Source organism: Penicillium canariense, assembly GCF_028826845.1.
Source record: "Penicillium canariense strain IBT 26290 chromosome Unknown utg000001l_segment0_segment0, whole genome shotgun sequence".
Taxonomy (NCBI): Eukaryota; Fungi; Ascomycota; class Eurotiomycetes; order Eurotiales; family Aspergillaceae; genus Penicillium; species Penicillium canariense.
The window spans coordinates 246816-273612 of NW_026622728.1; the positions used below are offsets into that span (position 1 = coordinate 246816).

Consider the following 26797-nt stretch of genomic DNA (forward strand, 5'->3'; position numbering starts at 1 on the left):
GCTTCGTACTTGGTGCAGAACCACGGAGACTAAGAGCACCAAGATGTGCTACGGCTGAAAATGCAACGCGCCAGGCATCCGTCGGCCCCCACAAGAAGACACGAGGGCTATGTCGATCTTTTCAGCCTCACGCAGAGCCGCACCGATGACGTTGGGGGAGTCCCCGAATCAAATGATGGCCACGGTGGTTGGCCTGATCGCCCGGCCGTGGCGAGGCTGAGGGGATAAGAGGCCACAGGTAAGTGTGAGGTAGTAGGTGGACGCGCAAAGATCTATCAGAGGCCGATGCTGGAACTTCCAAGAAAATCCTGGGACTACAGTTATCATTGACAGTGTTGCGTATATAACATAACACCCTTCCTCCTTCTCCTCCTCCTCCTCCTCCTCCTCCACCTGCACTGATGATCAGATAATTAGGTCAAGCCATCGCTGCCATGGATTACCTATCAGCTCCACTGCATTCTATCTGGGTTTGATGTACAAAGGGTATCAGCAAGATCCACAAACCACCCCCGGCATGCAGGGCGCGATCTAATGTACTATAAAAGAAAGACAAAAAGAACACGAAATAGTCAACGTCACAGACGACAACAGCCAGGGTTTCCTCTGGCCTAGAGAGGGGGGTTGCAGTCCAATTAGGGACATGAACAAAATAAATGAGGAGAGATGAGACTCGTGGGACGGCGTTAGGGAGAGATCAGATTGAGCTGAAGGCCCGCGACAAGAGGACCAGCTGAAAAAAGTCCGGCTTCCACGGCAGACAACCATCAAGGTTCAAGAGGAGCATTGCCACGGACGAGCAACCCGTCGGAAGGAGCCGCCGGGTCATTTACGGTCGAAGAAACCAGCTCGAGCGCTTGCCCGACGCCTCTTGCGACTGCACGCCCGCGACGTTCGCATTCGCCGGTGCGTCCGACCCGCCCCCGCCACGCAACGGCTTCGCGATGCGGGAGCCTCCGAAGCTGAAACCCCCACTCCCATCCATGGCAGGGAGGCCTCGGGTGGAGCCTTGCTTGGCAGCCTCCAGGCGCTCTTTGACAGCCGTGAGCTGAGCTTCGAATCTATCATGGTGGTCAGAATCAGCAAGAACTTCGAGCACACTTATTCCGAGGTGTAATGGAAATCCTACCGGTGGTTGGCTTGGGTTAATTTCTCCTGGCTGTCCTGAAGCAAGCTCTCCAGGCTGGCAATGCGCTCGTTTCGTGCAATGAGCTTCCGCTCTGCAATGGCAACTTCCTTCTTCAGGCTGCCGTTTTGTTCGACCAACTGACGCTGGACATGCGTCAACTGCTCCAGGTTGCGCTCCAGGAAGGCCATCTTCTTCTGCTGGGCACGGTTGTTGGAGGAACGCAGTACATTGTTGTACTGCTCCCGTGCGTCATCCAGAGAAATTTCGAGCTCAACAACCCGCTCGCAGCGGTTCTGGAGATCTCGCATGAGGGACTTCTTCATGGCATCGAATTCGGTAATCTGCTGCTGCAGCGTCTTGGTAGCGACGCCGTTCGTGGAGGATCTTGACTCGGTGTCGGAAAGCGATTGCCGCAGCCTGTTCAGTTCCTCATCCTTTCGAGTGATATCGGCTCGAAGTTCATCGACAGCGGCGGTTTCAACGTCCTTCCGGCTGATGAAGGCCTGTTCCAACCGTTCGCGGATCTCCTCAACGTCACCCTCGCCCAGGTTACGGGTAAGAAGGCCCTCGTATTCCCGTTGGACTTGACCCAATTTCTTCTCCAGCTCGACCCGGCGGCTGTCCTGCAGCTCGCCAAGCTCCCCTCGATCATTCATTGTCAGCTCGGCCTGCCGAATGAATCCCTGCGTCTCCAGAAGACTGGCACGCAGTTCAAGAACGTCATCGGGCGCGATGGTTTCCCCAGCGGCGCTGATCTCATGCAATGCATCAACACGTGCGATCAAATCCTGTAACTTACGCTCATTGTTTGAGAACACATCGTCACCGAGATCAAAGCCTGCCATCATCTTGGCCATCTTCTCCGCCTTCTTCTTCTCCTTCTCATCCAGCGCCGCCGTGGTCTCCTTAGCCTTCATGCGGACATCAAGAAGTTGCTGCTTCACCTCGTCCAGCTCGCCGGTCAGCTCTGAGTTGGCTTCCCGTAGGCCGTCCATGGTAATGGCCGCCTCCTTGCTCTCGTATGACACCTTCTCCAGCTGCATACGCATTTCATTGATTTCGGTGTTGAGACGCTCGTTGTCTTTGCCTGACCGTCCTGCATTCTCTCTCATCGACTTGAGCTCCTCTCGAGCGTCACGGAGGCTGCGCTCGACATTGGCAATATGGGTTTCCTTTTCGGCAATCTGGTCCTGCAGCTCATTCTCGCGGCGGAGGAACTCCTCGCGCTCATCCTTCTCCAGCACCAGGCTGGGTGTGCTTGAGCGATCACCCACCCGGGAATCAGGGCGGGGGGTTTCCGAGCGAGCAGTTTCCTGCAGACGAGATGGGGTGCCCGGTCGAGGTGCGCGGGCTTCGGCCTTTGCAGCGCTGACAATCTCATTACCACGAGCCGGGGTCCATTGATCTTTAGGGACGCTGTCTCCACTGCGCCACGAGCTGACTTCGGTCTCCAGAGCCGAGATGTAGGTCTCGAAGCTGGTAACTTGAGTCTGGGCCTTGCGCAAAAGTTGCTTGAGCTCCGAAGGGCTGAGCTCGGCATTGACCTTCGCCTTGTTCTTGATAGCCTTCGCACGAACACCGAAGCGAAGAGTGGAAATGGTTTCTGCGTCGTTATAACTGCTGGGCGAGCAGTTGATAATCAGTGTGGTACGCGAGTTACCACCCAGGGATTCTTGCAGGATTCGAGTGAGTTTAGAGTCACGATACGGGACGTGGCTCGATTTGCCGTCTGTGAGGGCGTTGATGACCATGCCGAGTGCGCTCAAACTCTTGTTGATCTTCTTGGCTTCTTCCAGAGTCTGGCCACTGGCTCCCGTTTTGCCGACCTTCTCACTACCAGCCAAATCAACCAAGAACAGCTGGCCGCTCTTGGCCGATCCAGTCTCGACGTTCTTCTGACTGACGGTAATGACAAAAATCGAATGCGAACGAGATGACTCCTGGTTCATGTTGGTCGCGGCCACAGCTCGTGCATTTCCACCCCGGCGCATCACTTCATAGACCTCTTGCACACTGGACACATAAACTTCCAACAATCCCTTGACGTAAACTCCACGGGACTTCTCCTCATGAACTGGCAAGTTGTCGTTCTGCGGAACCAGCAGATCGCGAATACGCTCCATGTAGATCTCCATGTAACTAACTCGCACAGTGTATTCGATGTTGCTCGGACTCGTCAGGATACTGGCGAAGATTTGTTCCACGATTCGCGGAATCACACCTTTGCCAACGTCGTCATCAATATCAGAACCCATCATAGTATACGATTTCCCCGCGCCAGTTTGACCGTACGCAAATACCGTTCCATTATAGCCATTCAAAATATCGTCGACGGTGGGGCGAATCGAGAAGTCGAAGATGTCGCTCTGGGCGGTATCCATCGGGAATACACGGTCGAAGGTGAAGGATCCCATACCCTCATTTGACTAGGCATGCTCGTTAGCATACTCCCTATTCCTTATTCGCTCCGTCTTGGGTCGTCCGCTCACGTTGATAATACATGATTCTTCGCTTTCGAATTCGACGACTGGTTTGCCACCAGAAGACAATTCAATCTTGTTCTGGGGTCGGAATCTGGCAACCACTGCACACGTTGGGGGGTTAGCTGGGCTCTCCGTGCCATTTCTTGTCATCCCACGTGGTGCGTACCCTTAATGGTGTTCGACCCCGAGGACCTATAGTTTAAGTCAGTAAGGCCAGAGAGAATAGTCTATTGCATATGCCATGTACTTACGCCATCCTGGCGGTTAGCAAGCTCGCTCCTGGAAAGAAACAGACCGCAAAGAGGGGCAGACAGATCCCGGGGGTCGGGGTGTTTCACGCTGCCTCGAGGGACCAGGGTCAGGGGCTCCACGTACGCACGGCAAGAGGGCCGTGGAGGAACAGACGAAAAGAATCAATATGCAAGAAAAAAAGGCAATGAACCCAGCACGCCAGGCGAATTTTTGGGAGGGGGGGCGGAGGGAGGGGAGGGAACGAAACGGTTCGGAGGAGAGTGGGAGTGGATTTGTTGACAGACGCCCCGTTTAGGATTCTTGGCCGACCGCCCCGGACTGGAGGGTTGCGCTCCGTACAGAACGGACTATACTGCACACTATACCGCCAGTAGATCGGAACGAAACGAGCAGCACCACTAGAGCCGGGGTTTTTTTGGGACAAAAATTTTCAATTAAATATGAGGGGTAGATTGGGGTCCAGGTGCAATGTGGGAAAGGCTGATGCAGTGAACTATGGAACGGGGAATGAAACGGCGACAGATGCACGGGAAAATATAATCCAGAACAGAATACAGAACGAAAAGAAGAAAAACAAGAACCAAGCGCCCAAACCCCACGCTGTGCAGATCAAACGGCCCGTCCGAATGTGATACTCGACCCGCATACTTTCATCCCCGGACCTCGTTTCGGCCCCAACGTTGGATAAACAGAAAATGAAAATGACTGGCTTCGAGCAGAACTTAAACCCCGGTTTTACCACCATCACTATTCAATCTTCCCAACTTTTTTCCACCGTTTCGCGCACTCGCTTGATGTATTCCTTGCGGTTGTCCTTGTAAAGATTCGATGCTTCCACATTGGCCGGAGAGGAGGTGTTGGGGTCGTTGAGGAGACTAGAAACCACCATGCAAGTTAGCATTTCCAAATCTCTGCTGTCATCTCATCTGCAGTAGCCCACGGATCTGAGTGGTCCATACCTCTGAATACTCGTCAAGATGGCAGCCACATCGTATGTTGGGCTCCAGCGGTTCTGGAGAATATCGAGACAAAGCTCACCGGTGCCGTAGACATTGGGGTGAAACATCTGGCTGATAAACTTGACGCCCGGTGGTTTGTTAGGGTACTGCTCCTCGAAGTTCATCACCAAGCGGAACGTGCCATCCTCAAACGGAGTGTCGGCCGGGCCGATAATGACGGCATTCCTGAGAACTCATCAACCGAGTGCGCCGCTGGCCGGAGTCTATCTGCACATACCAAGTCATGACATTGTCGGCGACAGGAGATGCGGAAACGCCCGCGGGGGGATCGGTTTGCATGCGCTGTGATCAAAGAAGCTCGTGGTTAGTGGAGGGGCAAATAACTTGGAGAAGAGGATCTTTGGCGTGGGATAGAGGGGGGTCCGTGGGAGGGCAGGAAGCTCGAGGATTTTCATTGAGGGGTCTCTCATCAAATCCGGCTGAGGCTTTGGATGGAGGCCCGACGCCGGACTCTCAATTTCATTGTGTTGGCCGCCGTACATACCTTGAAGTCCCGCATGAGACGACGGCGGGCAGAGGTCGACATGATGATGGTGAATGCAGATAGAAGAAGCTGGCGAGATTGGAGCTTAGCGACCCTGCTGCCAGAGAAGAGAAATAGAGATAGTAGGAAGAAAGCTGAGGGATATTGCTGCACGAGGTGATTATGCTCATCACTTGGGAGAGCAGGAGGAGGGGAGCCGGGCTAAATATCCTAATGGAGAAATACTCCATGTTAGGATACCTGACTAGCTCCATTATGTCATATCATGTGATCTGTAACAACCTCGGTCCAGGCGGTTAGCGGCGGCGGGCAGGCGGGTGGCATGCTGGATGCGGCGGCCGGGCTCTTCCATTCCTTTTCCTTTCTTTCTCCGCTTGTCGTTCTTGTGATCAGCCAGTTTCATTCACTTTTCGAATCAACTCCATTCTACACCATGATCACCGCCACAGGGCTGCCTGCCCGTCTCTCGAAGCGGGCCACCATCCCCGCATTCCGTGCTCAGCGGCACTTCAGCTCCGCACGCCCAGCGTTGAAGGAGATCCAGGATGCCTACATTCTTAGCGCCTCTCGCACACCAACAGGCAAGGTAAGTTACTACCTCTGGGACATTGGCACCTGACACCCGAGAAACCACCACTCACCATCTCTGGCCAGTTTAACGGTGCCTTCACCTCCGTGTCGGCTCCCGAGCTGGGTGCAGTTGCCATCAAGTCTGCCCTGAGCAAGAGCAAGGTTCCTGTGGAGAAGATCACCGACGTTTATATGGGAAATGTGCTCCAGGGATCGGTTGGCCAGGCTCCCGCCCGCCAGGCGTCTATTTTCGCTGGCCTATCCTCGAGCGTGGAGTCCTTGACCGTCAATAAAGTGTGTGCATCCGGTCTGAAGGCGGTTGCGCTGGCAGCTCAGAACATCCAACTGGGTTTGGCTGAGGCTCAGGTGGCGGGTGGTATGGAGAGCATGACCCGTGTGCCTTACTACCTGCCCCGCTCCAGCCAGCTGCCTCCCTTTGGTGAAATCAAACTGGAGGACGGCCTCATCAAGGATGGCCTCTGGGATGTGTTCAATCAGTTCCACATGGGTATCTGTGCGGAGCAAACTGCGAAGAAGTACGAGGTCACGCGCAAGGACCAGGATGAGTATGCCATCCGCTCCTATGAGCGGGCCCAGCAGGCGTGGAAGGAGAACAAGTTTGCGGAAGAAATTGCCCCCGTCACGGTGAAGAGCAAGAAGGGCGAGACCGTCATTGAGCGGGATGAGGGTTATGAGAACCTTCGCATCGACAAATTGACGACTCTGAAGCCTGCCTTCTTGCGGGATGGAACTGGCACGATCACCGCTGCCAATGCCTCCTCCATGAACGATGGTGCGTCCGCCCTTGTTCTGGTTAACCGAGATCTTGCGCGGGAATTCGGCAATGGTGGTCGTGCGCTGGCACGTATTGTGTCCTCGGCCGATGCTGCCATCGATCCCATCGACTTCTCTGTGGCCCCATCCAAGGCGGTCCCGATAGCCCTGGAGCGTGCGGGTATCACCAAGGATCAGGTGGCAGTGTGGGAGTTTAATGAGGCCTTTGCCGCGGTGATCAAGGCTAACGAGAAGGTGAGGACATTGATCTCTCAGAATGACATCCCAACAATCATCAAGATTGTGCTAACTCAGATACTGCCTAGATCCTCGGCCTGCAAGATGCCAAGGTCAACATGTTGGGCGGCGCTATCTCTCTCGGCCACGCTTTGGGCAGCTCCGGTTCCCGCATCCTCGTCACCTTGCTCCACCAGCTACAACCCGGTGAGTATGGTGTGGCTGCCATCTGCAACGGCGGTGGTGCCGCGACGGCGATGGTTGTGCAGAAGCTGGACCGTGTGGACTAGAGTCCAATGCTGCCCCAAAACATCTTGATGATACCCTCGCATATCCACGCTGGATGCAGTGGTTCTTGCCCTTGTATATATTTTGCGAGCTCCCCCCCCCACGACCAAATTGAAGCAACTTTTACCGGTTAATCAGATCAGCAATGCCTATAAATATTAGAAGTAATCAGTAGCGTAGCTCTGATACTACTCATTACTGGATCACACGTCCTTTGATATAATTCCTTTCAGCAGAGAACCAAGTAATAATGGACGAACCACCGTAGAAAGTAGCGCGGCTGCGCCAGTCTGGCAAGAATGTAAGTAAAGGCGCTAGGCCCGATTGGGTCGGTTCAAGACATCGCGCTTAGCGCTGCGCACGTTCCCCTTCACCTCCTTGATGTATGCCAAAGATGCAAGCTTAAACAGCAAATGCAACAGATTGTTTGCTTCTAGCAAGATGCTGAGCCCTGTGGAATTGTCTCTCTCCGCCTCCTGTTTCGACGCACTCGCATGGTCGCCAGATGGCGACCTTGCTGTGGCGGCTGGTGAGCATGTCCAAATCTTGGTGCGTACACAGCCACAAATGAACTCGGGGCAGTGGACAAAGGCTGACTTGCTCTAAGACGTTAAAGAATACTGGTCAAAGGTCTCCAGTACCTCAAGGCCAGGATCAGTGGAACATTACTCGCATCCGCGTCAATCTCTTCACCAATACCGAGTGGCAGCCTATCAAACCACAGAATCGAGATGACTTCTCGATTGCGGCAGAGCAGTCAACCAGTACGGTGGTGGGCATAGCCTGGTCTCCACCAGGGCTTGGGTGTTTTCGCCGAAGCGTGCTGGCTGTGTTGACGTCGAATCTCCTCTTGTCTTTGTGGGAGCCAGTTGGCGTTAAAGGTCAATGGACCAGAGTCGCCATCGTAAACCATGCTTTCCATCTTGATCCTTCTGCCCCAGGGAAACTTGATGGCCTGGAACTTCGCAGATCAAACATCAGATCATTCCAATGGTGCCCCCCGTTACACGCTCCGCCTTCCCCAAGTTCGAATTCAGCACCCGGGCCTGAGACTCGCTGGGGGGTCCACTTTCTCATGGCAACTAATGATTCCAACGAAATTCTTCTTCTGCGCATCCGCAGGCTGATTAGTGCACAAAACCCATCCCTGCCTTACTCCATTGAAAAGCTGGCACTTTACCCGGTGGACGATGACCAACGGCGTTATCCTGCGGCTTGCTCTGGATCACTTCTTCAGAGTGCCCTTCACTCTAAAGCACGCGTCTTATCTGTCTCTTGTGGTCCGTGGCTTGAGCCATCCCAGCCGACCAAAGACAGTGCTTCTTCTGCAGTTGCAATGGTTGCCGCCGTATTTGGAACCCTCCCGAGGGTTTTCAAGATTACCGTCGCATTGCATGCCTCGGATCGGGTTGATGGCGATGCTCCGAAATTTGAGGCCAGAGCTAATTTTTCTGACCACCCATTGGGCCAGTTCGCCCCAGAGTGGACTACTCGCTGCGTTAATGGGCCGCTCAAATGGGCACCTGCGCCAGTATGTCCAAGTCCCCCAAATTGGGTCAATCCCTGCTGACCTTGGACCAACTCTAGAACCACTCAGGTTCAATTGTTCTTTTCGTTGCTACCAACATTGGGCTTCTTACCGTCTCCATTCCTCGTGGTGTGTATGATGGTAGCGCGACTCAGCCTGATCAGTTCGACAATCGAGAGTGGCCTTTATCGACTTTAGCCAAAGAGGATGGCGAAGGTCCCAAAAGGTTTCTGGATCCTATTTCAGGTAGGTGACAGTGTCACAAACCACGAGCAGCCGTGCGATTAACGATCTGTTATAGCCATGACTGCATTGTGTGATGAAACGTGCGGGGCTTGGAGCCTTCACATGGGCACAACGGGTGGGCTCGGTGCCGTTCTTAATATGGATGACCTTGAGACGGACGACGCTCAGAAATTTCCACGATGGAGTAAACTCATGGAGGATCGCCTTGAGCAATTCGACTTAAATCATGATCTGGGAGGACAGAGCGTCGCCCGAGTCTGGGGATTGGCGTCCCGTCGCGGTGTGATCGCAGTGCTCTTCTCGAAACATCCAACAGACATGATCGAGTATCGAATTACATCCGACGACAAGTCCACCATTGTATTTGCCTCTGAGGATCCAGATTACTCGCCTGATGTGCAGACACTATTTGCTCCCAATAGCTCCGCTACAGAGTCCTGGTCCGCTCAGGACCAGCGCGAGGCAGTAATAGTTTTTCTACTGTCTAGCACAGGCCAAATCGATAAGGATGACAAGGAGAGCCAGAGGCTCATTTATGCCTCAGCTTGTTGTGCCATTGTTGATCAACAGGGTGCATCTATACGCTCTCAAGCTCGACAATCGTTTGAACAACTGGCAAACTTGACAGGCGCAGACTTGAACGAGGAGATCTCGAAATGCAGTGATGACTCTGTCACGATATCCGCCAAATCAATTGATCAGCTCAGCGGACCCGGTGCACACCTGTTTGAGAGGTGCGAGATTTGTGAGGCAGGGATTGCCTGGGCCTCTGCCACAGAGGCCCAATGCGCAGGAGGCCATCTTTTTGGTATATCCCACGAACAACTCCACCAAATTCGAGTTTGCACTGACACTTTTTCCACGCAGCGCGCTGCGGACTGACCTTTCTGGCCATCCAAGAACCTGGGATATCCAAATACTGCTCCCTCTGCCAGAAGGAATACATAAACGAAGAGATAGTTGCTCGATCGCGTGAAGGCAGCCTGAGCTCCACATACAGAAGTCTCTTTGAGGCTTTTGATACTTGCCTCTACTGCAGGGGCAAATTCCAGGCTGGCATCTAGAGTCTGCCCTCATTCACTTTTGATGAGAATACCTGGGTTCACACAGCCCCAAGACAAGAGAACCAAGAGACTTACGATCGACAACTGTCTTTTGCTGAATACGCTTTATTTACACTGATTTGATATTTGAGAGCTGCTACGTCAAGCCAAGCAAAGCTCCTGCAATGGGATCCCATTCATCATCCCACCGTCGGGCGCTTTCGGTTTGAGCCCCCGCACGGAGATGATCCAGTTTCCGATTGTCACCAAAGAGCTCGACCAACCGATCTGTTAGCTCGTCTGAACTTCCAAAGCCCATCCCGTTGACACCCTCCGTCACCAGCTCAGGCCATGCCTCAAACCGATCCCAGCCTATGACTGGTAGACCCGTACCAAACATATCAACAACTTTCATCGGGAGGTCCACTCCGCTGCTGCTGGTATGCAGGCTGATACCCAGAGAGGCCGATGCCAATAATTGCGCATAGTCTGGTACAGTCAACCATGCCGTACGTATGGTGACTTTTTCCAACTTCCCCGCAGCTTCCAAAGTAGTGATTTGCTTCAAATACATGTCCTTTTGCGGGCCCTTCCCGGTAATAATGGCTAGGACTTCAGGCAGGTGTGGCTGGGCCTTGGCCAATTCGGAGTACTTCAACAAAGCCTCAATGAGCACCGAAAAATCCTCATCCGGGGTCCAGGATGTGGAGCTGACCAGGACGCGAAGGGTTCCTGATGCCAACAAGGGACGAACGGATTCTGTCTCTGGAAGAGTCGCGAGAAATTTAGCACGCTCTTGCGGGCTGAAAATGGGCTGGAAGTGACTGGCAGGCCGATCGTGCAAGGGCAGAATGGGTGCTCGAAGCTGGAAGTCCTTCTTCAGAACGGAACCCATCGCATCTGTTACGCACAGGTGGGCCGAAGCTGATCTGCAGAAGGTCTTTTCATACCAAATCGATAGCTTCACAAGTGGATGGTTCTGGCCAAGCTTCAGTGCGAGAATCGAGTACCCAAAGTTATGCCAATCAATAATTAGTCGTGTTTGCCGTAGGAAGCAGGACAAAGATGCCACCGCCAGAGTGGGAATTGAGGGTGGGTTCTATCAAACTAAGCATGAATCTGTGACTGCCCTGTCATGGTGAAGTATATTTACCTGCACTAGAAGCCAGCGGGCTGGAGTAGTTGTGTATGCAAGGCATTTCCAGAGGCTCGCGATCTGGAAGAGAACTTTCAATGGCCCCAGGATTGTAAATAGAAGTTTATTGCTGGTTTGTAGGATAGATGGGTGAGGATGCAGGGGAACAATTGTGATATTGGGGCTGGACACGATATCGGGATGCGGATCGGACTCTGTCGAGCGGAGTTTTGTGATTAGCCATTTCCCTCTTCCTAGTGGACGATCGGGGGAAAACCCACCTTTGTATCCAATGATAACCACCTCCCCGCCCTTCCTGGCAATGCTCAGGGCATGGTATTGCATGCGCGGGCTCCGGCCTATGTCTCCCAGGACGAGGATCTGCACGCTCGGCTTCGGTTTCTCCGCCTGCCCAGTTGATGAACGGGGTGGTTCATACTGAGAGGGCAGCAGCAGGATCACGACAGTCAGGGCACTGAGCAGGTAGAATGCAATGCTAATGAGTATTTCGATCATGTTGGGGAGCGCAAATCCACCATTCCGGCTCTGCTTCGTGGTTCGCGTGTCCAAAGCACCGCGCCGCTATCAGCGCCCGATAAGAGTCACGTGGCGGGCTCCAAGGTCCGCGGCGCTACTCTCCGCACGGTCTACGCCGTACTTGGGAGCCCTCTGCGCGCCTCCGTTGCCTCCCTTGGCTTCCTCGTGTCCAACCTTTCCTATTGGCAAAATAGTGATTGGTGCGCTTCTATAGATTGTCCAACTGCGCCATGCTGTGGGCTTCCTCGACACTAAACCATTCGATCTGAGCTTTGTACGCTCCACTACCCCCCGGGTTCTTGGCGCCGCCCCTGTTCTGTCCGCCGCTCCAGTCTCCTTTTTAGCTACGCATCAATACCAAGGAGACAATGTCAACGGGGGCGCTGCCCTCGAGCGCGAATTTCGCTGCTCCACCGAATGGACATTCGCATGGCCACAGCCGTGGTCGCGGTCACGGTCACAATCGATCCGCTCGCTGGGCGCAACCGCCACTTCCCCCTCGTCGGGGAACCCAAGTGCCAGCAGCTCACCACCTGTGGAGCGGACCGACACCATGAACGCAAGCTATTCTTACAGTCATGCATCACAGCCATCGCTGTCTCATTATCACCCTTCGGATTCCTCCCACTCGATCGCGCAACATAATCACACCCACAGCGTGTCGTCGATCCATCATGATGCGCCGCATCTCCACACCCATAATCATGTCCACGACCTGGAACCGGAATCTCCCATGCAAGCGGAGTACAAAACGGAGCAGATGTATGTGGATAGTTCTCAATCGCAAAGCGAGAGCTAATATTGAATCTTAGACATGAGCTGCTCACGGGCGCCCTCATCGCATTGCCTTGGATCGCCCTCTCTTGGTACCTGCGAAAATGCGCGCAGGGAGAGACTTCTGGAACACAGGCAACTGCATCCACTGGGACAATTGCAATTGGGCAAGTTGGACAAAAGGCTTGTTTTTTGACCGCAACAATTTTACTCGTCTTTGGTTGTTGTCAAATTGCGCGCGTGAACTACCAGCAAGGTGGACCTATACGCTACTCTTCCATCAAATTCCCAGCAGCCACCCCGAAAACAGTCCAAGCGGCTCTTATGCAAGTGTGTTCCGTCGGTCTTCCAATCTACGCTGCCTTGAAGCTTGGAGGATTTTTGGTTGCTTTCGCTCTCCTTCTTACAGCGGCCTCTGGATTGCCGAACGTGGTTGGCACAGAGCTACGCAGTGGGCCTTCTGAGCGATATAGTAAAAAGACCTTTACTATTGCCAGTCTGGGAGGGGTTGTGCTTTTAAGCTTGGTTGGTATGAATCAGCCGTGGGATGCTTCACCGCTAATGGGATACGCGGCGCTTCTCATTTCCGTCTTTGTTATTTCTCCTCCTTTTCCTGCGCTGCGTCGCCAAGGACCTATCTCAGAGCCGGGTCTCGTTGCTGAGTCTATGGCTCAGCGGGGCAAGGTCCACGCTGCAAGCCAATCATCTGTTGTTGTTACGACTGATGCGCCTCTCGCGCTCATCACCGGAGCTTCTCTCGCTGGTCTTACCTTGCTTTTTTCTCGTGGCTTGCCATTCGCCATTTCAGATCTGATCTATCTTCTGCCTTCGGTCGGGCTTTTCGCAGCATCGCTAATGATGTCGTTTCCCTCGGGTCTTCGTTCCTCTAATAAAGTCGGTCTCGCCGCCTGCACTGGAGCTGCGGCGCTTCTCTGCTCGCCTCATATCAAAGATGATTTCTTGGTTGTTTACGCCTCACGTGGTATCCTCGTTGCTGTCTCTTTCTTCGCTGCCAGAATGGATGATAGCCACCTACGTCTGGACGCCCATTCGCACACTCACGCCCATCATAGCCACCACCATGGCCATTCTCATGGCACTGCAGAATTGTCACGAGTGACAAAGTGGCTTCTCCACCGCAGTGAGAAATATCCATTGTTACATAGCATTCTCAAGGAGAAGGATTCTCGCAGTATATTTTACTTTATGTGGTAAGCTGTCCCTGTCCATGATGTTCTATTGTCAAAATCTCTTGCTCACATTTCTAGCCTAAACTTCACATTCATGCTCGTTCAATTATCATACGGTTTTGTGACCGGTTCCCTCGGTCTCCTCAGCGATAGTATTCACATGTTCTTCGACTGCCTTGCTCTGGTTGTCGGGCTTTGTGCGGCTGTCATGAGTAAATGGCCTCCAAATGCACGGTTTCCTTACGGCTATGGCAAGGTAGATACCTTGTCTGGATTTGCCAATGGTATTTTCCTCATGTGAGCACCCCTACTCAACAGGGGCCAAAGATGAGTGTTCTAACCATTACCAGGATCATAAGCGTGGAGATTATCTACGAAGCGGTGGAACGTTTGTCATCGGGAAGTCAAATGCATCGCATCGGTGAATTACTAGCTGTCAGTATTGCTGGCCTGCTTGTCAATCTTGTTGGCATTTTCAGCTTCGAGCACGGCCATCACCATCACGGCCATGATCATGGCCATGACCATTCTCACGGCAATGAGAACATGCATGGAATTTTCCTGCATATTCTCGCTGATACACTTGGCTCGGTGGCTGTGGTTATCTCGACCATTCTCGTGCACTACTCGGGCTGGGCGGGCTATGACCCTCTAGGGTCATGCTTCATCGCCATTTTGATCTTTGCTTCGGCTGTGCCGTTGGTCAGTAGCACGGCGAAAACCTTGCTTCTAACTCTACCGGCGGATACTGAGTATAATGTTCGTGAAACCCTGGCCGGGGTGAGTACCTTGCGGGGAGTTGTGAGCTACAGCGTTCCCAAATTCTGGCTTGACGATACCAGCTCATCGTCCTCGGATCATGACCATAGCCATGGACACACTGGCCATGGTGATTGTGATCACAGCCATAGCCATAGCCAGAGTCAGAGCCATAGTCATCATCACCATGACCATCAACATGATCACGACCACGATCATGACCCCAGTCACAGCCACAGCCACAACCACGGTCATGATCATGACCATGATCATGCCCATGCCCATGAGCACAAGAACCAGAAGGTCCTCGGAGTGATTCACGTGGTTGCCTCTCGTGGTTCAGACCTCGAAGATGTTCGCCAGCGGACGGTAAACTACCTCCGCGAAAAGGACATGGATATTGTGGTTCAGGTGGAGCGCGATGGAGAAGGCCGTTGCTGGTGCGGAGGCGGAAACAAGAGTCCTTGAATGGCATAAGCCGATTTCCTACCAAGCGGCCAAATTCAAACCTAGCTCACAAGCAGCATTTTGCTGCTCGGCATATTTCTATCTTCTTGACCACCCAAGTGGTCTCCGGTTCGACGCATATACATGGGCGTTGCCCTCAGGCGACCAGCCGGATTCGCCAATCAGCAGCACATATCAAGTCTCGATCAATACTACATACTTCGACGGTCTTCTGTCGACTCTACAGCAATCTTTATCTGTGTCACATGTAAGCGCAACAAGCGTTCCTAGGATCATTGTAGCATCTGTGCTACCAGTCTTTATAGTCACCGGTATTAGCCGCCCTCTCCTGCAGACCCTTTGTCACAGAGCCTGGACCCAGATCCAGTATCTGGGGGGTCTTAACATTCCTACATAGTCGTACAAAGTCCATCCAACCTCGGCTGCACATGGCTGGAAAGCCGGATGAAGCTGAGGTATCATTCAATTTGGCCGCGACACAGAATGAAGCCAAGAGAGAATATGAGGTTGTATACGTCTTACCCAGCCCGAGCCCGCCGCCAACTATTGGGTAACTCATAGAATATTAGATACGAAGAGTACTGGCATCTTTTCACAGGATACATGCTAGAGTCACCATGAATCGTTGTCCTACCAAACCAGCGCCAGGGGCCCGGATTTTTAAGTAGCATTACATTGCCAATATATCGCCCATATTCCCAGATGGGAATCATGGGAATCCTACAACTCCTTGATGGTGCCCAGTCATTCCAGGCAAGACCACGAAAGCCAAACTCAACCCTTCAATAGCCCTGGGCATTTCGCAAGCTCCCCCAATGTCATCGCTCCCAACCCCAACCCCATCCCATGTCGATCGGATCCTTCGGGGAGGATATGAAAACCTATTCGAGAGACACACGGTTTTCCTGACCGGAAGCACTGGTTCTTTAGGAGGCTGTCTCTTGTATAAATTGGCACTTCAGCTGCCTACACGAAAAATCTATGCCTTGATCCGTGGCACGCCCGAACAGGCGATTGAAAGATGGAAGAAAGCGATGCCCAGTCATACGTCCGCAATCCTGGCGTCAAAGAAAGTGGAATTCGTCATTGGCGACATCACGACAGTGGATTTCGGTCTTCAGCCCGCTGTTTTGGAGAAGTTGCAAAACCAAGTTACTCTGGTTATACACACGGCAGCGAAGATCAGCCTGGATGCCAGTCTCCACGATGCCTTTGAGAATAATTGTCTCCCCTCGCTCGAGATGGCCCGAATTTCTTCACGATTCCGACATCTGAAGCTTCTCATTCAAATTTCAACAGCCTATGCCAACAGCTTCCTCCCCGATGGACCGGTCCTAGAGCGACCATACACACTATCCGACGAAGACCCAGAGGAAGAATTGTCCTCGATTCTGTCGCTGGGCCAGTCCGCACACGCCGCGCGCTTCTCTTCGACCTATGCACAAGCCAAGTATCTGATGGAACGACTTCTGCCAACGCGCTTCCCACTTTTACCCATCCTACTTGTACGCCCAACTATTTTCGGCCAGGCACTCCGGTCTCCCTATCCGCTCTATGGCCTGGAAAACTCAACGCCCATGAACAAGTTTTTCCAGCTCTTCATGGCCGACCGCGGCGCAACGCAGGTCTGGCATGCGGCGGAAGGCTACAAGACCGGTGCAAACATCATTGATGAAATCCCGGTCGACTTTGTAGCGAATGCATGTCTGCTGCACGCGGCGGCCGGCACGATAGGCATTGTCCAGATCGGCTCGGAGCTGTACGAACCCATTACGTTTGACGAGTACCTTGAACTCGCCATCGCCAACGCCCCGCCAGCGATTCGCCGTGAACTGCCTCAGATAGTCTTCACCGAAGATCGGAATGCACCCCAATGCTTCTTGGCCGAATTGGTGCAGGTTGCATCCCGCAATTGGCTATTTGATTGCGGTCGGTCCTATTGGCTCAAACAAGTGAGTGGGCCGCTGAGTCTACGGTCGAGCAAGTATGAAGTGGATGAAGTGAATAAGAAGCGGATTCGTCAGATCTACCGTCGTAGTGCAGAGAAGGCCCGGATTTAAGAAAAGTGAGGGTCTGGAGGTCTGGATTGTGGTATAGCGGTATGCAGGATATTTTGAAATAGCTGGCATTTCCATCTTCTGCTCTTTCCCAAGGTAGATAGCCTTTTGTATGTAAGCCGAGGCCACGGATAGCTGAGGCTAAGCGATGCCAAGCAGCTTGTCGCTTTCTAGATAGGATGGGCCGTAAAAAAGAAAGCCTCCGGTAGGTGAGTTCACCGGCCATCTGAGGCCACGATGATGGAACTGCCAATGTCTTCTGCCCGTAGAGAGAACCACTCTCGGGATTGTTGTGCTGACTCTTAGACGGTGCGACCAGAGACATATCTGGACGTGTATCCGTAAGCGTTGCTCGAGGAACAGTGCTCACTGGGACAGCCACGGTAATAAGCTTGGTCTGATCACTGGCCATAGCTTGGATCACGGTGAGCCGTGTGAGCCAAGCATACGTTGAAACTGTTTGGTCCATCCCAAGTGCAGATATCATAGGCCCATTTTTTCTTGGGGCCACGACAGCGACTCAGTCCACCGAGTATCCCCCGGGCGCAGGACTTGTAGCAGCTCCAAGACCAAGGCCTTGCCCGAGTTTCGAGCCCACCACCACCGGCCATCGAGCTCGCCCAGTAACACACCCCAGTGCATGAGGACCAGCAGTGCCAGCGGCTGGCGGCGCCTCACGTTATCTACAAACTCTTTGTCGACGGCCGCGAGCCATGCGAGCACGTTCGCTGGATCCTGGGAGTTCACATACAACGTGTAGCAGTGACGGAGATGCTCAATGACATCTTTATTGATGCGGTACTGATCGGTGTCAATACTAGCCAATGTCGCCTCATTCAACAGAGCGAGCCGGTCGAAAGCCGTCGATGCGTCCGTGTCCAATTCAGTCGGGCCGGACGGAGAAAGAGCCTTCTGACGCGACCACAGGTGGATCTTGATCCAGGGGCGGCCGATGTGGATGATCCTTTTCACCCCTTGAAGAAGCTCAAACACTATGGAAATGTTCTCGGTCATGTTCGAATTCTCATCGCGCGGGGCAGTGACCCGGGGCAGGGCGATGCCAATCACCGTTGTGACGATGGACTGCGCCAGTACGGCCTCACAATTCTGCGGAGTGAGATTATCGATGGCGGCACGGAACGGTGCAAATGACAGATTGTGATACTGGAGGGCAGTGTCGACGTAAGCCAAGGAGGTGGGCGGCTCGGTGGTGGTGGCTAGGTGCAGGGACGCCAATGCCAGGATCCCGTTCATCAGAAAATCATACTGGAGCGCCAGGCGCGGAATGACCAGTTGCCAGACATCGTATTCGGATTCCGCAGTACACAGGCTGCTAAATGTCTCCGTGGCGAATTTATGCATCAATTCGAGGTCCCGCACCCCGGAGATGGCGGATGGGGTGGAGGCCGGACTGATGGGTGCCAATGGCCGGGGGGTCCCCAGCTCTCTGGCTGGGGCCGGATCGTGTTGTCGTATACCTGGCGCATTGCGCGGCGGGGCTCTCAGGTACGTACAGTTGATCTCCCGCGAAATACAATTCGAGCAAGGAGGACCCTGTTCGTCACACTGCGTTTGCGTTAGCCTATCAGCCGGAGTAGGGATGATTCCGGTGGACCGCACTCACCTTGACCCGACGCCGCTTGCACTGGTCGCAGCCATTGCGAGACTTTGTATGCGCCCGGCGAGGCGGCATATCGACCACGCGCAAGTTGACGAAGCGGGCGTCGCTGCGCGACGTAAAAAGGCCGAGGGTCACGTGGCATGGTTGGGGCAAGCTTGGATCGCGTTGCTTCTGGCAGGTTATCTCCGGAGCTTGCACCCCTCACCAGGCTGCTAACCCCAGGCCCATTCGTGTGAGTCCTGAGTTTTGACCGAGAAATAGAGGCCCAGAGAGGGTCCCGATGGTTCGGTCCGAACTGATTCACCTCGGGCTCAGCCCTGGCGTGCGAACAGAGCCTCCAAAAAACAGCTCAAGCAGTGCACATTCCCGATTTGTTATGTCGTGGGCGACCACGATTTCCGGTGGATCGGTGGATTTGGTGGATTTGGTGGATTTGGTGGATCGTTGGGCACGGACTTAATGCAAGCGAAGGCGGGTGCGAGAACGAGAACGACCGCGACCGCGAGGCCCAATCGGCGCGGCGGACGAGGTCGTTTCATACATGGCGGCTCCACCCAGTTGGCAGCTTGGCGTCGGCGTCACCCTTAGCAAGCTTAGCAAGTGCTCACTCTTCGTCTGACGGGTTTAAAGGGTGCAGAGATCAGCATGGGAGGTTTTTTTTCTCTCTCGGCGGGAGATTGTCAACGCCTGCAATTGTGAGTGAGCGACCTGGTCTTTTACAACCTCCCTGAGCTCTGAGCGGCCCGTTGCTCGTTACTCTACCTGCGTTGCCCTCCTCCAACGTGTTGCGCCCATAAAATGCCAAGCTACGCTGATTGTACGGCTGTCAGCCCGTTGTGCCCTGTGGAGGCTACCACCTACGGCTACTATCCCAACTTTGGCGGCAATGTCTTCTTCGCGGTGTTTTTCGGTGTTTTGGGTGTGTTCCAGATCGGCTTTGGAATCTACTTTCGGACCTGGTCCTTCATGGTCGCCTTGGGCGTTGGCGCCCTGATGGAAATGGCTGGATATATCGGCCGAGTTCTGATGAATGCCAACCCTTGGAACGAGGGTGCCTTCAAGTTGCAGATTGTGTGTCTGGTGCTGGCACCGACCTTTATCGCAGCAGGTGTCTATCTCACTCTCAAGCATATCGTGTTGAACCTGGGATCGGAGCACTCCAAATTGAAGCCGCGTCTATTCACCTGGATTTTCATCAGCTGCGATGTGGGATCATTGATTCTGCAGGCGGCGGGTGGCGGCGTTGCGGCGGCCGCTGGGAAGGATGAACGGCGCCTGCTGAAGGCGGGTGACAACATCATCATCACGGGTATCGCATTCCAGGTGGCCACCATGGCAGTTTGTGGTCTACTGGGCCTCCACTTCTTCTGGCGCGTCTTCCGCAGCGGCAATGGCTTGGTGGGCGAGAAGTCCCTGGACGATCCTACGCCAGCGATTCCTCCCCAGCGGATGCGACTCGTGATCGTTGCGGAAATTGTGGCCTACCTAACAATTCTGATTCGATGCATATATCGGTAGGAATCCAACCAGGTCTCCAGGCAGATTTATCCGGCTAACTGTGCGTTCTAGTATTCCCGAAATGGCTGGAGGCTGGGGTAGCGCGCTGATGCAGATGGAGGACGAGTTCCTCGTTCTGGATGGAATGTAAGTATAACCTGTATTACCCGGAAGGTGTCACTTTGGCTGATGAATGCAGGATGATTGCTCTGGCTTGTCTATCCTTCACCCTCGTCCACCCGGGTCTTTCCATTCCTTCGATGCGCTCTGGACACAAGAACCGCGCCTAGACGAGGAGATTGAATATCTCCTCGCCCATACGTTCCCCAATCATAATTGTTCTTTTTAGCATTTTGGCTCTTGCTGGTCCCAGTTCGCATTTGATTTTGCATTTGATAGAATTGGACCCGTCGTGATATTACCCTGACCACAGCATGAAGACACACTGGATGGCTTTGAGAGCACACTCTTCGCATCCTAGAAAATATAAACCAACGTGGAATCAAATCTGCTAAACCCATTTCCGTTCATTGTTGAGCACAAGCTTTGGTCCCCATGCTGCCAACATTATGCTACGAGATTACGCCCGGAGAGGGAGAGAAAGCATAGTTTCAGCCAATGAACGAAACAAAGGAAAGGGGAGAAAGAGTCCAAACAAGAGTCCAATAGCCCACAATAGAACAAAAAGTTGAACTCCAGGCACCCAGATTCGTGCAAGTCACATAAAATATAATACCCCCCTCCCCTCCCCAACCTTCCGTCCAATAAAAGGTCCCAATAAGCGCTCGCTCTATCATGCAATCAGGAGAACAACACCACGAGCAAGCAAAAGCAAAGAATCCTAGAGATAGAAACCCCGGAGTAAATCCAGAGCGAAGAGGGAAAATAATAATAAGACAACATGACCCGACGCAACCCAGCAAAATGCACCATGGAAGAGGGGGGAGAGAGAGAGAGAGAGAGAGGGAGAGGGAGAGCGAGGAAGAGAGATAGCTTTAGAAATTCATTTAATCCTCCCCCAGACTCTCCCGCACGCAACGGCGAACGCGCTTCTTGAACTCGGCCGGGTCCTCACGCCACAACCGGGCGGCTTCCACGTTGGCGGGGCTCTCGTCGTTGGGGCTCGATAGCATGGAAATGACGGACAGCAGGATGGTCTCAGGGGTCTGCACGGGCGACCAGCGCTCAGCGGCAGACTCATAGCCGAACTTGTCCTCCTCAGGTGGGTGCAGGATGGAGATGCAGACGTCACCGTTCTCGTAGACTACCGCGATGTATTCATTAGCTTGATGTATTCGGGCATAGATTCAGTCGGTCGGTCGGGACTCTGCCGGGCGATCGAATATCAACTGGTCCCTCGAGTCCACGAGGCATCGGAATGACGATTACTTACTGTTCGGGTGGAAGAGAGGCGACTCGAACTTCATCTTGGGCGGCATGTGGGGGTACTCCGTTGGGAACGAGAGGCGAGCGCGGAAGAAGCCACCTGCACTCGAAGAAAGAAACATTAGCAATCCGATCTATACTCTTGCCCTCATGCCTGCTCCACCGAGAAGATTTCGCACCGTCCCGACAAGGACCGAGGGCAGAAACAGGGAGCGACCACCACCATAGACACTCGGGGAATGGGGGAAAAAGGTCGAGCCATACCGCCATATAACTTCACATCGTCCGAGATCATCAGCATGACCTCCCATTCGAAGACGTTGTTGTCGACCAAACCACAGCTGATCCCGGGAATGTCCTTATCGGACTGCATCTGCTGCAGCTGGCGGGAGAGCATGCGGCCGGCGGGAGAGGTCGCCATGGTGGAGGGTCGATGGAGAAATGGAGGCAAGGGTTCAGCAATATAGGTGAGAGGGCGTCCAAGGAGCAAAAGCAAATTGTCGTGGAGGATCAAAGGAGGCGCAGGTGAGGGGGGAGAACCTTCGCAGGCCCAAGAAAGACATGAAGGCGGTGAGGAGGGGGGGGGGGGCGAAGAGCCGGCGGGGAGGGGAGCGGGGCGGTTGGGCGGAGCAGTTCGATCGACGGATTGGTTTTTGGCAAGTTAAAAACTGTTGATGTTCAACTACAGTAGTTGAGGGCAGTCCAGTAGTCTCATACATAATCCATTACTAGATATCCAGAAGCAGACAGGTTTTAGGTGACCATTCATCTCCTAGTTCATGTCTCTCAGACACTCTCGCCGAGACGGGACGAAAAGTATACGGCAAATAGGGCATCACAAAACGCGTGCATATTCATCCGAACAAACGATCAAAAACAGGGGCTATGGTCAAGACAGGAAAGAGAAAGCGCAGAAGGAGAAAGGGATCCGTAAAGGAAGAGACAGTCCCCGAGAATTTCTTCTACGAGTACCATCCGTCAATGAATGACACAACAGTCACAACGATCGGATTCAAAGAGAAATTGGTTTACGCGGGAGAGGGCTCTGCAGAGCCCTCGCCTTGGTGGACCGCGCTGGGAGCCATGGTGAAGATCTGGACGGCCAGCAGGATCCCGGCCAGCAGGCCCAGAGCAAGCTCGATAGCCAGCGTCTTGCCCATCACCTTGGCGAAGCGAACCCGGGCGGCCCAGTCAAAGGTGGTCCAGGCCTCCAGGAGACCAATCTTGCCGCTCCCGCCCACAATCTGGGGCTGGACCTTGCCGCCGAAGGAGCGGTCAAAGGGCACAATAGTCTCGTCCTCCTCGGGCAACATCGAGGCAGCGACACGGGTGAAGATGACGCGGGCGGGAATGGAGATCAGGAAGGCGAGCAGTGCCGGGATGGCAGACACGGCCAAGAAGCGGCACATGCCCATCATCGTGTTCTCCTGGCCCTGGACAGTCTCCATCCAGCCGGCAAAGCCGGCGATCGCCATGGGGAAGAAGAAGGCAGCCGCCGTCAGGATATCCCCCAGGGCCGCGGCGGGAGCAATCTTGATCCAGGTACGGAAGCTGGGGATCCGCTGGTAGAAGCGCTTGGGAGAAGGCTCGGAGATGACGATGTGGACCCAGGCCATCTGCCAGGTGGCCAGGAGAAGGCTGACCAGGGACTGCGCGAAGAACTGGCCGATGAACGAGCTGGTGGGGATGGGCATGAAGCCCGAAATGATGGCCCGGGCCAGACCGTAGGTCAGGTACATGGCCAGGCCACGGAAACGGGACCAGAAGCCCGCACGGGCACGCAGATGCTTGACGGCAGTGCGCAGGCCGCTGGTGATGGGCCGGGGACGAGGGACATCGGCGTGTTCGGGCTCATTGGGGTCGAATGGCTTGATGGGATCCTCTTCGGAGGTGTTGTCGATCCGAACATAGACATCCGGGTTGGAGTCCTCGATGGCCGCGAGGGTGGCCACGACATTGCCGTATGTGTATTCCACCTAGCGATGTGGTCAGTCTCGATCATGCAGAACCAGCCCGTCGTAGCTGGGAGATCTCCCCAAACCCCGAAAAGGAGAAAATGAAAAAGAAATGAAAGCACGTACAGCCCACATGGCACATGCAAAGACCAGGATGGTCACCACCATGAGGGCCATCAGGGCCCCCGACATCTGCTGAGGCTGCTCCTCGGGGTTCTTCAACTGGGTGGAGGCAAACTCCGCGCCCCGGCGCGCGAGATGGCCAACGATGGACGACATGGTGGAAGCCAGCAACCTGGATGATAAACTGGATAGAAATCCGATGAAAACCCCGACGGTCAGGAGAGGTGGAGGGAGATGACCAAAGAGGGGCGGAGGCTGCTTTTAAATAAGACGAGGCTGCGACTAAAAGCGAAAACGACCAATTGCCAAAGCAGGCAGCACCGCCCTGGGCGATGTGGCGGCTCCTTTCGCATCTCCACTTTTCCCTGCAGGGAGTCCCTCTGCTCGGCTCTGAATTCATTGTCATTCTTGTCATTCTTGTCATTCTTGTCCGGTAAACTGAGGTACATATTGTTATTGTGCGGCAACAAGTATCCTGTGAACCCTCGATCACCCTCTCCCCAAATCATACGGAGTGAAGGCATTCTTCTGCTTCTGTTTAGCCCGAGTAAAAAAAAAAAAAAAAAGTAAATATAGAAGCCCCCCTAACCGTCGGCGTTGGTCGTCTCCGACCGTCCCGACCAGATAGATGGCTCTCAAGTGGGGGCCAATCCGGAGCACTCGAGCCATCTGGCTGTCTGGCCGTCTGGCAGCCTGGCACCACACGCCTCGGCGCTTATCCCAAGCCAGCGCAGGGCCCTGACTGCAGTGCGCCACCGTGGCCCCAGCCAATCGTGGGCCGTGCGGGCTGCCCCCAAAGGCAATGGGCGGTTCCTTCCGTCTATCCTCCGGAACCATCGCGAGAACCCAGTCCTCGATGAACCCTTCCCCACTTTCGATCTATCCATCTTTTAGCCGAACAAAATGTCTCGTTAGGGATTAGCCCGAGTCAGGCCGGATCAGCAACCCGCCTCCTCATCATGACGTGCGATCGGGGAAATCATCTGCATAGCTCTATGGTACTCCGGAAACAAGGACAGAAAAGAACTACCTCGCCTAAACCCCCAGGGCACGTTCGAATTGGATGCAATCACAGATTGGTATATGAAACCCGATCTATACAACAGACAAAAGAATCCCGGACACAAACGAAACCTCGGGTGTATCTCTGACCCGGAAATCGCACCCAAAAAAGATCCATGCAAGCCAATCGGCCGGTCCTCTCAACCATCGCGGCCGTCCATCCGCGGACGAGAACCAACGCTGCAAAGAAACCCACAAAACAAGGAGATATATACACACAAGAAACAAGAAAACAAAGGTCAGGGTCTAGTCGAAGAGCTTCTTCATGAACTTGTGGGCAAGTTCGACACCCAGGCTAGAAAGAGAAAATTTCGTCAGTTTCAGGGAATCGTTAATATTGCGCAGGGATACGGGGGAGAAACGTACAAGGTGGCCGCATTGGCAGGCACGGCACGGCACAGCGCGGGGCCGAAACCAGGGAAGAAAGCCTTGAAACCACCGCTGGCATACACCGAGCGGATAGTGCCCCCGATGGTCGGCTTGCCCGGTGCGCTCTGCAGACGGGACTTGATCGTGTCGACAGGGAAAACGGGGATCCACATGGCGATACCGGCCGCACCACCAGCAGTCACCACGGCGGTCAGGGACAGCTCGCCAGTCACATTGCCATTCTCGTCCTTGGGGGTCAGCGTCCGCTTGATGTACTCGTAGGCCGCGAAGTACGCGGCCGAGCCGGGGCCATCACGGGCCAGCGTCATGGCGCTGCCGCGGAACACACTGCGGATACCCCCCTCCTTGTACAGCTGGCGCACAACATCCACACCACCGGAATACTTGGGCTTCTGGCCGGGTGGGGGTGGGTTCTGACCCTGGATCTGAAGCAGAACCTTGACCCGCTCGAAGGGGGCGGTGATCAGGGTCATGGGGACGGCGGAGAAGAACCCAGCGGTGGAGATCTGGGCAATCGAGTACTGCGGAGTGTTGTTGACCACCGGCACAGTCGAAAACTTCTCGACCAGGCCCTTGCCCACATCGTAACCCTAGTGGTTGCGTTAGAAATCAGCGCACGCTCGTCTCGGTCATCGAGACCCGACTGTTCACGACATACCCAGAAGCTAACAGCAACTATACCGGAAGGTAGGTTAGCACATCGTTCGACCAGGCCGCCCGCTGGAAAGCCATTGGAGTTGATCTGGATTTACTTACACATCGGAGTCACACCCACAAGCGGGGCAGACACACCGGCATACAAGCCCTACATCATGCGCCAGTTAGCGTCACTCTCCTCTGCCACCCTCCTGGGGATAGATATCCTACCCGGGCCAATCCCTCGCGGGCCACAGTCTTGCGCACAACATCCATTGCGCCCGCATAGACCCCCTTCTCCGCGGTCTGCAAGCGGACTTTGACCAGGTCGAAGGGATGTCCCACGACCACGGCGCAGAGACCACCCGCGGCACCCGCGGCCAGCGAGCGGATCTGCTGGATGGTCTGGTTCACCGTCTTCGCCTCAAGGGCCTTGATCTCCTCCTTGAGCTCCTGTGCGGGGGAAGTGGAGGTCGACATGGTAGCGTGGCGGTCGGGCGGTCACGCGGGGGAGTTTTCGAGATCCCGAGTTCAACGGGCGCGGGGGGTGGTGGGGAGGCGGAGAGGGAGAGGAAGGAGGGTTGGGCGGAGGTGAGATGGTAGAAGAAGGGGTAAGAGAATTGACGTGGTGGAGAGTCAGAATGGAAAAATGATCAAAAAAGAGGACGCAAGATCGGCCTAGCGATGCGGACCGAAGCCGAGCGGCGGCTCCCTCTTGCCTTGGGCCTTGGGATTCCCCGGACAACTGCGATGTGCCTCGGCTCGGAAGCGGAGAAACCAGATGGCCGCTGCTGGATCGATCCACCATTGATGTGCCCGACACTGGTATGTCCTTTCTGGCTCAGGCAGTTTGGAGGCGGGCTTGGGCGCTTTTTAGAGCGTGTCGAGGTGTTCATGCTGCAGACAATGTGCGCCTCATTTGTCGGACGGCGCCACTCCGGATGAACGGGAAAGTCAGCCCTGACGCTGCCGCTTCCCCGCCGGAAAGATGGAAAGTGTTCATTGGGGGCCGCTGCGTCATGTCTTACGGTCCCATGGACCACGTCTGAATTAGAGTATGCACTACTACAGGCTACTATACAAGTTGCTCGCATATGCAGTAACCACAGCCTCCCGCCATAAAAAAAGGGGTCCGCAATCACATGCGTGAGACC

General features: G+C 54.3%; 12 protein-coding genes across 12 annotated transcripts; 5 read left to right on the plus strand and 7 right to left on the minus strand.

The window, feature by feature from the left end:
* Positions 1-829: 829 nt before the first annotated feature.
* N7482_000075 (putative kinesin family protein (KinA)) lies at positions 830-3868 on the minus strand (the record flags this gene model as incomplete). The annotated part of the gene is made up of 5 exons (XM_056682200.1): positions 830-1061; positions 1130-3555; positions 3619-3713; positions 3779-3804; positions 3864-3868. 5 exons carry the CDS (start codon positions 3866-3868, stop codon positions 830-832), a joined length of 2784 nt encoding a protein of 927 aa, XP_056545806.1.
* A 747-nt stretch (positions 3869-4615) lies between these two features.
* ubc2 (E2 ubiquitin-conjugating protein RAD6) lies at positions 4616-5409 on the minus strand (the record flags this gene model as incomplete). Its single annotated transcript, XM_056682201.1, has 4 exons — positions 4616-4739; positions 4824-5048; positions 5101-5165; positions 5368-5409. The coding sequence occupies 4 exons, from the start codon at positions 5407-5409 to the stop codon at positions 4616-4618; spliced, it is 456 nt and encodes a 151-aa protein (XP_056545807.1).
* Positions 5410-5800: 391 nt separating this feature from the next.
* Positions 5801-7238, plus strand: N7482_000077 (thiolase family protein; the record flags this gene model as incomplete). Its single annotated transcript, XM_056682202.1, has 3 exons — positions 5801-5953; positions 6022-6966; positions 7038-7238. 3 exons carry the CDS (start codon positions 5801-5803, stop codon positions 7236-7238), a joined length of 1299 nt encoding a protein of 432 aa, XP_056545808.1.
* A 439-nt stretch (positions 7239-7677) lies between these two features.
* On the plus strand, positions 7678-10074 carry N7482_000078 (uncharacterized protein; the record flags this gene model as incomplete). The annotated part of the gene is made up of 5 exons (XM_056682203.1): positions 7678-7785; positions 7844-8767; positions 8824-9010; positions 9066-9818; positions 9878-10074. The coding sequence occupies 5 exons, from the start codon at positions 7678-7680 to the stop codon at positions 10072-10074; spliced, it is 2169 nt and encodes a 722-aa protein (XP_056545809.1).
* A 136-nt stretch (positions 10075-10210) lies between these two features.
* On the minus strand, positions 10211-12280 carry N7482_000079 (chitobiosyldiphosphodolichol beta-1,4 mannosyltransferase; the record flags this gene model as incomplete). The annotated part of the gene is made up of 5 exons (XM_056682204.1): positions 10211-11152; positions 11207-11734; positions 11795-11904; positions 11978-12036; positions 12084-12280. 5 exons carry the CDS (start codon positions 12278-12280, stop codon positions 10211-10213), a joined length of 1836 nt encoding a protein of 611 aa, XP_056545810.1.
* N7482_000080 (metal cation transporter MSC2) lies at positions 12279-14916 on the plus strand (the record flags this gene model as incomplete). The annotated part of the gene is made up of 4 exons (XM_056682205.1): positions 12279-12487; positions 12538-13710; positions 13768-13986; positions 14040-14916. 4 exons carry the CDS (start codon positions 12279-12281, stop codon positions 14914-14916), a joined length of 2478 nt encoding a protein of 825 aa, XP_056545811.1.
* Positions 14917-15731: 815 nt separating this feature from the next.
* On the plus strand, positions 15732-16976 carry N7482_000081 (fatty acyl-CoA reductase; the record flags this gene model as incomplete). Its single annotated transcript, XM_056682206.1, has 1 exon — positions 15732-16976. The coding sequence occupies one exon, from the start codon at positions 15732-15734 to the stop codon at positions 16974-16976; it is 1245 nt and encodes a 414-aa protein (XP_056545812.1).
* Positions 16977-17456: 480 nt separating this feature from the next.
* On the minus strand, positions 17457-18666 carry N7482_000082 (Zn(II)2Cys6 transcription factor domain-containing protein; the record flags this gene model as incomplete). The annotated part of the gene is made up of 2 exons (XM_056682207.1): positions 17457-18539; positions 18598-18666. 2 exons carry the CDS (start codon positions 18664-18666, stop codon positions 17457-17459), a joined length of 1152 nt encoding a protein of 383 aa, XP_056545813.1.
* A 726-nt stretch (positions 18667-19392) lies between these two features.
* N7482_000083 (RTA1 domain-containing protein) lies at positions 19393-20381 on the plus strand (the record flags this gene model as incomplete). Its single annotated transcript, XM_056682208.1, has 3 exons — positions 19393-20108; positions 20164-20238; positions 20291-20381. 3 exons carry the CDS (start codon positions 19393-19395, stop codon positions 20379-20381), a joined length of 882 nt encoding a protein of 293 aa, XP_056545814.1.
* A 717-nt stretch (positions 20382-21098) lies between these two features.
* Positions 21099-21898, minus strand: N7482_000084 (putative ubiquitin conjugating enzyme; the record flags this gene model as incomplete). The annotated part of the gene is made up of 3 exons (XM_056682209.1): positions 21099-21355; positions 21485-21577; positions 21742-21898. The coding sequence occupies 3 exons, from the start codon at positions 21896-21898 to the stop codon at positions 21099-21101; spliced, it is 507 nt and encodes a 168-aa protein (XP_056545815.1).
* A 607-nt stretch (positions 21899-22505) lies between these two features.
* Positions 22506-23711, minus strand: N7482_000085 (uncharacterized protein; the record flags this gene model as incomplete). Its single annotated transcript, XM_056682210.1, has 2 exons — positions 22506-23453; positions 23559-23711. The coding sequence occupies 2 exons, from the start codon at positions 23709-23711 to the stop codon at positions 22506-22508; spliced, it is 1101 nt and encodes a 366-aa protein (XP_056545816.1).
* Positions 23712-24863: 1152 nt separating this feature from the next.
* On the minus strand, positions 24864-26123 carry N7482_000086 (carnitine:acyl carnitine antiporter; the record flags this gene model as incomplete). The annotated part of the gene is made up of 5 exons (XM_056682211.1): positions 24864-24912; positions 24984-25597; positions 25666-25682; positions 25764-25812; positions 25875-26123. The coding sequence occupies 5 exons, from the start codon at positions 26121-26123 to the stop codon at positions 24864-24866; spliced, it is 978 nt and encodes a 325-aa protein (XP_056545817.1).
* Positions 26124-26797: the final 674 nt, after the last annotated feature.